Source organism: Myotis davidii, unplaced genomic scaffold (assembly GCF_000327345.1).
Source record: "Myotis davidii unplaced genomic scaffold, ASM32734v1 scaffold161, whole genome shotgun sequence".
NCBI classification, from domain to species: domain Eukaryota; kingdom Metazoa; phylum Chordata; class Mammalia; order Chiroptera; family Vespertilionidae; genus Myotis; species Myotis davidii.
This window is the reverse complement of record NW_006291567.1, coordinates 863,706-876,474: the sequence shown is the minus strand read 5'-3', so window position 1 is coordinate 876,474 and position 12,769 is coordinate 863,706. Positions and strand designations below refer to the sequence as shown.

General features: G+C 43.1%; 1 protein-coding gene across 6 annotated transcripts in view; it reads right to left on the bottom strand.

Annotated features, from left to right (window-relative positions):
* SH3KBP1 (SH3-domain kinase binding protein 1) overlaps positions 1-12,769 on the bottom strand; it is a 241,804-nt gene that overhangs the window by 45,881 nt on the left and 183,154 nt on the right. For all 6 annotated transcript variants that reach the window (XM_015564877.1, XM_006765116.2, XM_015564876.1 and 3 more), the window contains 3 exons: positions 9,189-9,240; positions 6,150-6,230; positions 2,835-2,994 (listed from right to left, as the gene is read on the bottom strand). In XM_015564877.1, the coding sequence (XP_015420363.1) occupies positions 2,835-2,994; positions 6,150-6,230; positions 9,189-9,240 (293 nt within the window). The remainder of the gene's footprint in view (positions 1-2,834; positions 2,995-6,149; positions 6,231-9,188; positions 9,241-12,769) is intronic.

Here is a 12,769-nt window from a genome sequence, read left to right as displayed (position 1 = left end):
CTTCTAGAAGAGGGACGTGCTAATTGGGGAGCATTAACAGATGCATGAGAGGTAGCCAGGGAAGGAGGGAGGCTCTGTCAAGAACTTGGGAGAATCTAGACCAGGGGATCTGGCAGTGTGGACCCAAGCCAACAGCATGGGTATCACCCGGGAGTGTGTTAGAATGTAAATTCTCAGGCCCACCTCAGACCTACCAAGTCAGCAACTGTGGGGGTGGGGTCCAGTGACTGAACAAGTTCTCTGGGTGATTCTGATGTACGCCAAGTTTGAGAACCACCGAGCTAGAGCAGGCACTACACTCCCTTCAACTGGGTGCATAAGTGGCTAGAGCAGGTACTGGCTCCCCGGTACCAGCCTGGGCCTGCCACTTCCTAGGTTTGTCAGGGAAGAAACCCAGGCCTTTTCTCCCCCTCTCCCCTTTCTGCAAACCAGTGCCCTGGGGACTGGGCAGCCACAGAGGTGGAGGGGGAGTGGGAGGCTGGGGCTGCTCAGACATCACACACATTGTGAATAATAGTTACATTTCCCACTGGCATTTAGACAAACCCCTCTCATGCATCCTCCTTGGTGGAATGGACAACTGGATATTGAAGGGCTGGAAGCAGAGAAGAACTAAGCAGAGGCGGGGGGTGGGGAATGAGGCCTTTGTGAGCCCAGAAAGTTGGCAGTTATTACTCACTCCCTTTCTCCTTGCATGCAGGTTTAATTGTTGGCTCGAAAAGCCTGAACCTATCCCTTAATGAGACAGCTGAGAGCAACCTTCGAAGACAAAGAAACCATCAGAATTGCACTTCTTTTCGGATCAGATCTTTAGAAAGCACAGCAGGGATATTTTGGAAATTGTTACTGACTTAATCGAAATGTCTAAAGTCCCTGGATGCCTAACAGAACAAAAGCAGAGTGTGTTCTCCTTTCACCCACCACAAAATGATGTGCCTCTCTGCTGCTCCACTCTACCTGTTTGCGTAGTTATTCTCTTCAGAAGCTCATAGGTTTACATGAGCTTTTTCATCTGAAGTGCTAACCATGATACTGAAATGGGCTTTGCTAAGATCATGGGAGCGCTCAAGTGGTCCTGTTGTGGGCATGTTCAAATGGCCTTCTGCTGTCAGTCAGCAAAAGAGGGTGCAGCACATCCAAATCTGACCAACTTAACAGCAGTTCTGGTCCCATTAGTTTCCCCAGGAATATACAAATGCTGTATGATTCCACTTACATGAGGCATCTAGAGTAGTCATAGTCATAGAGACAGAAATAATGGCCATTGTCAGGGGGTAGAAGGAAGGGGGAGTGGACTTATTGTTTAAGGGATACAGAGTGTAAGTTTTGTGAGATGAAAAGAGTTCTATGGATGGATGGCGGTGATGGTTGCACAACATGAAAGTGCTTAATGCCACTGATCTGTACACTTGAAAATGCTTATGCATCTATCAGACTGTCAAACCTCAGAGGGAAGGTAGGGGAACGTGGGGATATGGGGGAGAGATCAACCAAAGGACTTATATGCAAGCATATAGGCCTAACCAACGGACACAGACAACAGGGGGGTGAGGGCATGAGTGGGGGAGGATGGGGGTAACATGGGGATAAGGACACATATGTAATAACTTAATCAACAAAAAAAATTAAAAAAAGAAAATGCTTATGATGGCAAACTTTGTTATGTGTATTTTACCAAAATTTAAAAATCTTTTTTAGAAAGTAAAGAGCTATTTTGTCTTACTGCAATACACCCAGTTTGATACACAGTAATAAAAATGACAATGAAAGTAATGATTTACAGGCATAAGGTTACATACTTGGGAATTACCCCTCCCATCCTTTTAGGTGCATTCCATTATCATCTTCAATGACTAGATAAAGAAAGTGAGAGAACGGGGCAGTGACTTGCCAAGGCTCACACTCCTCCTATGAGGTAGGGTGAGACATGAGCCCAGAAGCCTGCCTGACTCTAACACCAGGGCACTGAAGCCCCGTGAGACTTTCATTGTACGAACTTAGCTCAAAAGAACAAAAATCTGGTGAGTGACTGTGTGTTTATAGGTACATGAAAAGCCCCCCATGCCACCAACTTATTCTGGTATATTACACCAACATGTATATTATACATGTATTGGTAGGAAGTTCTGGCAATGAACCTGTGGAGAGAACACAACACTTCCTTGTGGAGTGATGGGTATCTCAGGTCTGGAAGGCACAATGCCCAACTCTGATTTCACATTACTAACACATAAGTCCCACCAGCCAGTGAGCAAATTGGAGTTTTACCAGATACATCTGGAAGGTGTGCCTGAACAAAATATGTTCCTTAACTTCAAAGGTCTCATAGTTCAGAGACATGTACACTAATATAATCTTTGCCGGGCTGGGTCCCGGGTTCCACAATAGGGCTGTGCAATCAAGGCAGAGGGAGCCTGGGGGTGTGGAACAAGGCACCACAGAGCAGGGAGGGCATTAGGGGATGGACCTGCTAGCGAGATGTGGGTACCTCAGGCCAGCAGGATGGCCAGGGGGAGAAGGTGGGCTTGGCACCTGCATTTCTAGTCTGAAGGGCCATTGGTCTTGCTCTAATAAAGCACAGGGAAAACTCCTGCCTGTGAGCAGGACGTCCTAGATGCTCTGCTGCTGCTCCCAGCCTCATACCCACTTCTGCCCAAGCACCAGAGTAAGAACAGAAGTGGCAGAGTCCTCGACAGCTTTGCTAACAGGGTGGAAGGGCAGCTTTACCTGCCCCCCATCCCTCAGCCAGACCCATTCAAGGCTCTTTTACTGTAACCCTAGGCCACCCCTCACATACCCCTGTGCCCATCCCAGGGGTGAGAGCAGAACAGTACCTGGTGTGGGTCAGGGGACCCACTGGTCGTTCGGGTCTCCTCGGAGGCAGTGCGCCTGGTCTGCTGAGAGAATTGGTCTTGGGTGGCCTTGGCTTTTTTGGTGGTATAGCAGGAACGGAAGGCTTCTGTAAATCCAGTTTTGGCTCTCTGTCTGGTCTTTCTTTAAGTCATTGTTTAAAAAAAACACATAAAAAAGACAGATAGATCTAGTGTAAGTGCCAGTACTTAAGTGCAGATTGCTTATTTCATGCTTTAAAAAAAATCACCAATGCCATTTGTGCCATTTACGAAGGTGAAATGAGACATTAAAAAGCATTTTTTTCTTTTAAAATATATTTTTATTGATTTCAGAGACGTAGGGAGAGGGAGAGATAGAAATATCAATGATGAGAAAGAATCCTTGATCGGCTGCTTCCTGCATGCCCCACATTGGGGATAGATCCCACAACCTAGGCATGTGCCCTGACTGGAAATCGAACCGTGACCTCCTGGTTCATAGGTTGATGCCCAATCATTGAGCCACACCGGCCAGGCTAAAGAACATCTTTTATTCTCTGTCAATTTAGAAGAAGCCCTATAGAGCAAAACTTAATGTTTACCTTTGCTCATGATGGTCCGTCCCTCTGCCTAGACGGCCTTTCCAGCCACAGACCACCCTTAGCAAACTTCTACTCGTCATTAGGCCTACTTATAAGGCCTGGCTGAAACTTGAAACCACTATATTTCCTTCTGAACAGCTGGACCCACGAAGGATAACACTGTGAGCCACGAAGGGTAACCCTGTGTAAATAGGCTCCATTTAGATACTTGCTGGTTGTGTGCATGTTTGGCACAGCCTGGAGGCTGGCAGCCCCACGAGCAGAGTCCACATCTAGTCATCTCTCTAGAATCTTGCAGGGCACTGGGCATATAGCAGGTGCTCAGTAAATGGCTGACAGGCTTGGTAAATGACCTGCAGAACCTGCTGGATGTGGGGAGGAAAGAGGCCTGACACCTCTCAGGTCTGTCTGTGTAACGGGCCATAAGCTTATAATGAGGGGACCGTTTCAGGGAACAAGGACTAGTTTGGGATTCTTTTTGTGCAGTTTGAACTTGGAAGGTAAATCGGGGCTTCACAGGTATTTTGTTCCCAAGGGTTTTTGGAGTCAGAGCTATTAAAATGAAGTTAAAGCCAGGTCTGGTGTCCCAACTGGGCAGTGCTCAGTGACAGCTGCATTTTTTCTGTCCCCAATTAGCCTTGCCCTGTTCATGGCATAAAAAGCAGGTATCCACATTCTTCTTTACAAAGACAGAACTTCTGAGAGTTGCCCACTGGAGGATAGGTGGGGTCCGTATATTCACTTGTAGCTGGAACTCTGAACACGTTGTACTTGCAAACACAAACTCATATTGTTTGGGTGCCCAGGCCAATTGGCCAAACTTTTAAAAGCCCGTCAGCATTTGTGTAGCTATCACAGTGCTCATCCCCACCATAATTCAGTGGGGGGAATATGCCCCATCCAGGAATGCTAGGAACTCAATAGCTGGTACATGGGGAGCAAAGGAGAAAGGACTCGGCTGAAACACAAAGGAAGGGAGATTCCTCCTGCTGGAAGGGATGGAAGGCCAAGTCTTAGGGTGGGGCTGGCTCCCTGGCTTCTCTGTTGCTTTTAAAAAATATATCTTAATTGATTTTTTAGAGAGAGAGGAAGGGTCAGGGAGAAACATCGATGTGAGAGTGAAATATCCATCAGCTGCCTCCTGCGTGCCCCCAACCCGGGATTGAACCCACAACCGGGGCATGTGCCCTGACTAGGAATTGAACCAGCAACCTTTCAGTGCACAAGATGATGCCCAACCAAATAAGCCACACTGACCAGGGCTGTTACTTATTTTTTTAAAGAAGGGAGGAGAGAAAGGAAGTAAAAGAGGAAGGATATCTTGATATATCTTTATATCTTTATATCTCTCACCTGAGTATGTGTTTATTGATTTTAGAGAGAAAGGGAGAGAAGAGAGAGAGAGAGAAAACATTGATGTGAGAGAGAAATATCAATTGGTTGCCTCCCATATGTGCCCTGACCGGGGATCAAACCCACAACCTAGGTCTGTGCCCTGACTGGGAATCGAACCCACAAACTTTTTGGTGTATGGGATGATGCTCCAACCCTTGTTGCTTTTGATCAGGTCTTCTGCCTTCTTGACCCATTGTGGCACAGAACAATGGCTCCTAGGAAGGAAAGGAACCAGAAGTGTGTGGCCACTTGGCCAGGTAAGTAGGGCAGTTATTCACATGCAAGCTGAGTCTTTTAGCATGGAATAGAGCAGGAAGTGTCCTTGTCAAGGAGCCTGACTATTAGTCAGAAACTAGCCATGTGTTCTCTATGAGGACAGGGGGCAGTGTTTGGTTATGTCAAAACACACACTTTTATCAAAGAGCTATTTATACGGCACATGGTCAATGCTATTTTTTCGTTGATCTGTGATACATACCTGGCCTTTATAATAAGGTTCCACAACTCAAGTTTTAACTCTTCACTATGAAAGAGGTGTAACTTAAGAGTTCACAATGTCAGTAAAACTTTTGGCAAGCTGACATAAAATATTAAATTTTACAATAAAAATTCACGAGGCCACCCAGGAGCACCTCCAAATAATTGAATTCATTAATTCAGCATTTCTCTTGTGACTTACAAATAACTGCTTTTTAAAATGGAATGTGCTCTGCTTCCTGTTCATAATAATAACATAGCATTTTCTCCCATAAAATGTGTGATCAATCAAATCTTAGACACCCAATAAAATGAGTCCTTCCAAAGCATGTAGATTTCCTTGGGAGAGACTCAGAATGGTAAAACTCAAACACATTTGTAAAATTGACTGTGTGAGATGGGTTAAGCTCCTTCCCTGCAAATGACATTTCTAACCACCTTCAGAGGACTGTAGACACTGAGCTGCTTCTTCCAATTTTCCCATGCTTCCCCTCTCTTAGCACTCTTGACCAAAGACATGTGTCTGTAGCCAGGATCAAAGGCCCAGGAGTGACCAAGGATGAGAGTGCTGCTGGTGAGGGCAGGATGGTGATGGCAGGAAGATTGGGATGGAAGAGCCCCAGTGTGTTCAGTGACTGGACCTGTTGTTTTTTATTGATGAGAACTGGCCCCCCCAAAATACCATATAACCCCCTCTCCTATTTCCTCAGATACGGGATATTTAAAAGAAATCAAAATCATATTTCAAAGAAAACAAATTCTGTAGATAATCTGGACTAGCCCTGTGACAGACAGCTTCGTCTCTTGCTGTTCTAGAAGTGCCAATGAAGACTTGATTTCATACCTTTTTCTTCTGTTCTGTTTGGAAGCGTTTCTGGTCTTTCAGGAGGTATCTTTTTAATTTCATGTTTTCTCTCAGTGGTACCTAGGGGGGAAAGGATAACAGTGATCAGAAAATATTTTCTCTACTCATTTATTAGACACACCAGCATTTTTAATATTTATTAGGAACAGCAAAGTTAATAGATTTTTTCCCTAAGTTGAGTGCTGGTGTTACTTGGCAAAAACAAGTCGCTAAGAAACAGAGCAGAAGCCATTTCTGTCCTATGTCATTAAGTTTGCCTGCCTATACATCCTTAATTTATAAGAACACCACTAATATTTTATGATATTTAGGTCTGACTCCCCTAGGCATCAAAATAGTCACAGGAAATTCTTGGTTGCAGGTGGGGAATGTGTATAAATAAATAAAGAAGTCAATCTTCAAAATATGCAAATAAGGGGATATTGTGCTCTATACATAAAAAAAGAATTTCACAGGGATCTGGGTTCCACTTTGTAGCAGTTTTAAAATATTGCCTCAAAGGGTTCGCTACCTCTCCCCCAATTAAGGGGTAATGCTTATGTCCCCTGTTTGGAATATGGGTGAGTTTGTGACTGCTTCAACCAGTGGCCGACGCAATACCATATAATTTCCAAGGTTATGTCCTAAAGGGCCACGTAGCTTATGCTTTACTTGTTAGAATATTGGACCTCCATGTAAGAAATAAATTGCCCTGGGGCCATCATGCTGCAGAGGCCACGTGTAGGCCAGGTGTAGTCACTCTGGCCTACAGCCCTAGCTGAGCCCAGCCTTCCAGCTACCCATGCCAAGGGAAGCCAGACATGAGTGTGAAGTGGTCATCTTCAAAGTGGATCAGCCAGCCTCAGCTGGTCCAGAATTCTCAGCTGATGTCCCAGACATCATGGAGAAGAGAGACAAGACACCCTGGCCATGCCCTGTTCAAATTCCTGACCCCCAAAATCCTGGGCATAAGAAAATTGTTGCTTTATGCTGCCAAATTTGGGGTGGTTTGCTATACAGCAGTAGTAACTAGAACATATTTTTAAGTGGAGAGATGTGCAGAGAAGATGTGGTAGTTCTCCCTAAGTCCTTTCATTTTGTGTCTGAATCCCTCAAGTATTACTTTTCCCCAAATGCACCAATTAGCATTTCATCTTTACCCATGTTGACTGCAGCGGCTCCCTACCCTGGCATTTTCATCAGTGTCAGTAACTTCAGGCACGTAAGAACACTTGAAAAATAGCTAACACATGAAACCAATCACTCACAAGTACTCCTCTGACTTATGGACTTGGTTGAGTGCTTGAGAATTCCTTACATGACCAGCCTTATGGATGGGTGCTTGGTACTAAAATCTCAATTATATATAACGTAAGAAGCCAAAAGAATTTCTAAAAATTCACTGAACACACACTTTACCTAAATCTCCTTAATGACTCTCTACAAATTAAACACTGTATCTGATTTCTGTCCATTCCATATATAATTTTTTGTGTCAAATAATCAAACACAAGGAAAGTTGATGATGGGGAAAATATGAATATCTACCTCCCCATTACAGTAGTTCCCATTGCAGGATAAAAAAGCAACAATAATCTAGGAAGATTAAATGTCATCTTGCTTTGCCCTCAGAGAGCCAGCATAACCTTGTTAAAACTGTTTCAAAAGGATAAGAATTTGTCTACCATGCTACAATCTAGTCTCCTAATGATAATAAAGAAGTCCAGCATCATTCCTAGAGACACAGGAGGAACTGACAATCCTACTACCATGAAGAATCCAATCTTAGCTACATTCTAGGCTACCTGAGCCTTGGACCACTCAACTCATCAACTTGGCCTCTCATCTGTCACCAAGGTCTCTATGGAAAAGGGTCTCCAGAGACAAGAAAATCAATAACCTGCTTTAATTTCAGCACAATAAAATATTTATCCAGCCAGAACCACTAGGTGGCAAAACTAAACTGCTCAATGCAGAGGAGGATGGGGGCAGAGCAGAGATGTAATTAACATCCCATTCCAGGGCTTAATCTCTATAATGCTCAACTATGCTGAAGGGAATGAAAATGGAATTTGGGGTCAAGGTGATTTTTCCACCCAAGCTGGTGAGACAAAAGAACTTTTAAAAAAAATCCCTCCTAAAAAGTCTGTGAATAACCAATCTAGAAATTTATTCATACTTTAAATGCTACAGAAATACCATAATTATTGAGTGTGTAGAACTAAAAATACCCCTACTCTTCTTCTATTTTAGTTGCTAATTTTTAAGATGCCACTTATCTACTTATTCATGGAGGAATTTCTCTCCATAATTAGTTTTTTTAACAATTATAAAGAGTTCTATTGGGAAATATGAATTATCATCTTTATGTATGAGACTCCATCGTTACAACAAGTTACCCAATATCTGACAGCAAGTATTCCCATATTTTTCAACCTTAATATCTGAACTGCACAGAAAAAGTGAATTAGACTCTTCAAGATTAAAAAAATCATGAGGAAAAGTATTTATTGCTAGAAAATAATTTGTTGTTGGGGGGTAAGTGAAGTAAGTGAAAATTTTGGTTAACTACATAGGACAGACACTGAAAATTCAGTGCCACTATACATGTTCGTTGACACTGTGACCTGTGGAAAGCGATCCCCTCCAAGCTGATCCTCGATCTGGCAAGCATAGGTGAAGGAGGACAATTCAGTTCTGCTCGCCTCAAAAGCAGTTTATTAAACCAATAAAAACAAAGCAGACAAAAACTGGTTTATTCCAAAGCCAAGTCTTTCTGGTCATTCGCTTGGGGAGGTTAGACTTTTTTTTTTTTTCTTGCTGTATCAGGGATACATTTTTAATGATATGTTTATTTATTTATTTATTTTTAGGAAAAACAGTAGTTATTTAAAACTTGCCTGTTGAGACCAAAACATTACTTCCCAATTTGGCATTCTGTGGCATTTGAATCTAAGAATCTTGAGTTCTACCAAGGACACTGTAAATACACGCAGAGAATGACGCACATCGTGTTGATGGAACAGAAAGGTACCTTACCTGCCCCTTGTTTGATGACAGGAGCCGATGGAGGAGGTGGCTTCTTGGGTCTCTGAAAAAGTAATCAAAATGATACCACATGAGATTGTTGGCAAGCCAGGCCTCTCACATAAGGACCACAGACAGTATTTTCTAGATGTAGTGTGGACAGTCCAGAGAAGTTCTCAAAAAAAAAAAATTGAGTAATTCTCTCTCTAGGGATGTTAGATTTTGGCACCTTTAAACAAACACTAAAATACATTCAGTCTGCAAAACAAAACTCAGATGGACAAATGAAATACCATTTCACCCTTTTTAAATTTGTAATAGCCTTCTGGAAAAGTTCAGCTCAGCAAAAAATGGCCTGAAACCAGCAAGCACAATGGTTCTCCTACGCTGCAAACGCATTTGCAATTAAGATTCAATCTGCTGAATAACCAAGTGATTCAAAAAGAGTCACTGGGGTGGCTTTAAATCAGATCTTCTCTGGATGTGGGACCTTCAACAAAATTCAGGCTCAGGGGCTGGTGCAACTGGGTGGGGTTCTAAACCTGCTGCCCCTTTCCCTCCCAAGGCTGCCAGCATGGACTCCTCAGACCAGCTGAACGCTGGAAACTGGAATGGAATTTCTTTGCTTATCAGTCACTTGTTTTACTCTCAAATCTTGTTACTCTATAGGTGACAGAGGTAGCAATGCAATCAATGGCATCCATTCCTGAACCAGTTCTAGAGTATCTCCTTGCTCACGAGGATTGACTGTAGGAGAGAGATGGTCAGGTAGAGATCAGCAAATGAATCTGCCCATCCTCGGCTCTTTATTAGCTGGGTGATTTAGCCAAGTTACCCGTGAGTAAGCAGTTTAGATGGTGGGCAAGAGGTGGGGATTCAGAATCTGTCATTAAAAATCAGGGCTCTTTGCCCTGGCTGGTTTTGCTCAGTGGTTAGAGCATGAGCCTGAGGACCCAAGGGTCTCTGGTTCCATTCTCAGTCAAGGGCATGTACCTCGGTTGCAGGTTGAACCCTAGTCCTGGTCAGGGTGCCCGGGAGGCAACCAGCTGATGTGTTTCTCACATCGATGTTTCTCTCTCTCTCTCCCCCTCCTCTCTCCCTCCCACTCTCTGGAAAAAATATCTTCGGGTGAGGATTAGAAATAAAAATCCTGGATCTTTCAGTTAATTAGCATGGACACTGGGCAAGTGACCTCACTTAGCTAATCATTCTCTTCTGTAAAATGGCAATAATATTACCTCCCTTTTAAAGAGAAGACAATTTCAAAGCAGAGGGAGTCAGTAAGCACTGCCTTGTTTAATCCTCATAACAACTCCATAAGCAGTGATATTATTATGCCCATTTTGCAGATGAAATAATTGAGGCCTAGAGAGATGAAGGCATTTCCCCAAGTCACCAGGTTATTAAATGGAGTAAGGGACTAGAAGTCTATCCTAGAACTGTTTGACCCACAGAGTGCTCTTACTTAATCATTATGAAGGGCCCATCCTGCTAGAAAGCATTCACAAGACAAACTATCACGTGGCTGTAAACCACACACAGTCTACAAAAGCTCAAGGAGCTGTAGCTTATTAAAGATGAAAAAAAAAAAAGCCACACAACCAGAATGGGTATCAAATTGCAGCTACAGTATGAGCTTAAGTAGGTTATAATACACACAGAAAAAGAATGGAAAACAAGAAATTTATAGTAGTGATCTCTAGAATTACGAGTGCATACATGCGTGTGTTTCCTTAATATTTTTCTGTCTTGTCTACATGCATACAGATTTTATTATTTCAGAAAAAGAAAGCTACTCAAAGGCCACCTCTTCTTGCACATAGGTTCCCCCCATGGATGTTCCAGTTCACAGATCTTACACTACTTTTTCCCCTTTTGCCAACTCCTTCTAGATCTCTACCCTAACTCCTTCCCTTTTCTGTCTTTGTATAAATTAGACTGGGGACAGCTGTGTGTTTACCTAATAAAGTTATCATTGAAGCTCTGCCAATTACCCTTCCTTTACCTCAAGATCTGAGTAATTTTTTATTCACGAAACTGCCAACACCCTGTGGCCTAATTCTTCCCAGCCAAGCCCCAACAAAGCCTACCCCGCAGAAGTCTTCCTCACCTTCTGTTGGTTTAAAAACTTTTATAACCAACTTCACATGAGCCTCTTCTTGCTGAGGCCGTTCCCCCAGCAACCCTGCCTCAAACCACAGGGCTCCAAATAAAAAAAAAAAAGACAACTGCAAGTCATCATACTTTCCCAAGATGACTTGCAAAGAACAAAAACCTTGAGTGTTGTGTCACCTTTGGTATGTAGCAGACATGAAATGTGACAGGGCAGAGCAGAGGGGCACCAAGGGAATTGCTGGGCTAACAGCGTGTGAAAAGTGTGTTTGTGGCAAGTTCATGCTTGAATGTGGCAAAGGAAGGAGGCAGAGGTGTGGGGTTTTGTTTGGAGCCCTGGCAGCTGCGGAGGCAGGTGGAGCAGTTTTGAAAGGAAGGAGCAGTTTGTGAGCTGTCTGTCTTGCATCCACTACACTTGATCAATGCTGGCCAGATGCCTGAATTGCTTATTAGCAGAGTAGGTTTACAGGTTGTCCTTTTTTTTTTCCCTTGACTGACTTCACTCCAATTCCATCAAACTTAGCCTTTCTGCCTCCTTCTGTGAGAAATGATGACACATTTTCAAATAAGATGTCTTTCAAGGTCATTTTAAACAAAAATCAGGGCCAGGGTTCCATGTAGCTCTAGACCAACCCCCAAATAATTGATGAAGAATTGTACATGAGCCTACATTGATTTTTTATTATTATAATGTAATGTAATGGGAAGATAGGGCAGTGATAACTGAAAGGCAGTCTGGGTAAATCTGTAGCCAAATGTGACAGTCAAAAATTCATCATAGGAGTACACAATTCTCATATGAAAAGACATAAGCTTATCACTTAGTTAATTTCCCCCAAAATGTCCAATTGTGACTGGACAAAGAAGATGGGACTACAGAGCCCTCCAGGTTAAGCAGTAGGTCAACATTTACTCTGTGAGGTTTACCAGTGTTAACCTGTAAGTGTGCAGACAAAAACATCTTCAACTCAGGTGAGCATTTTAAGTCATGGATTTTTATTCTATTTATTCTCTTTACCCCCCCCCCCCATGGTGAAAGTAAAGGACTCCGACTCCAAACTCAGGTGGCTTCAGCCTGCTCAATTTTCAGGTAGATGCTGAAAACAGAGGACCTTAGTGCTATGCTGAGGCCTAGAGGGGCATATCAACAGCTAGGTGGTAGCCAAAGTGGCCCCAGAGCTCACTTCTCTCAATGTCCAGACTGTAGCAATTCATTAAAAAAATGCCAACATAAAAATGTTCAGAACAAAATCAATGAGCCAACATCTTCTGATTTAGGGGATCGCATAATACCTCCTGAGGTCTTCACATAATACAGTGCACGTAGGCCTGTGTTTAGAGCTGTTGGCTTGGACAGAGAAGCAACAAACAACATCCTTCAGCACATATAAAAACTAGATTCAATTTCTTACATTACCAGGAAGGAAATAGATATGAATGTTCTGGAGTGAAGACAGCAGAAAGGGAAGTTCTTCCTGCTG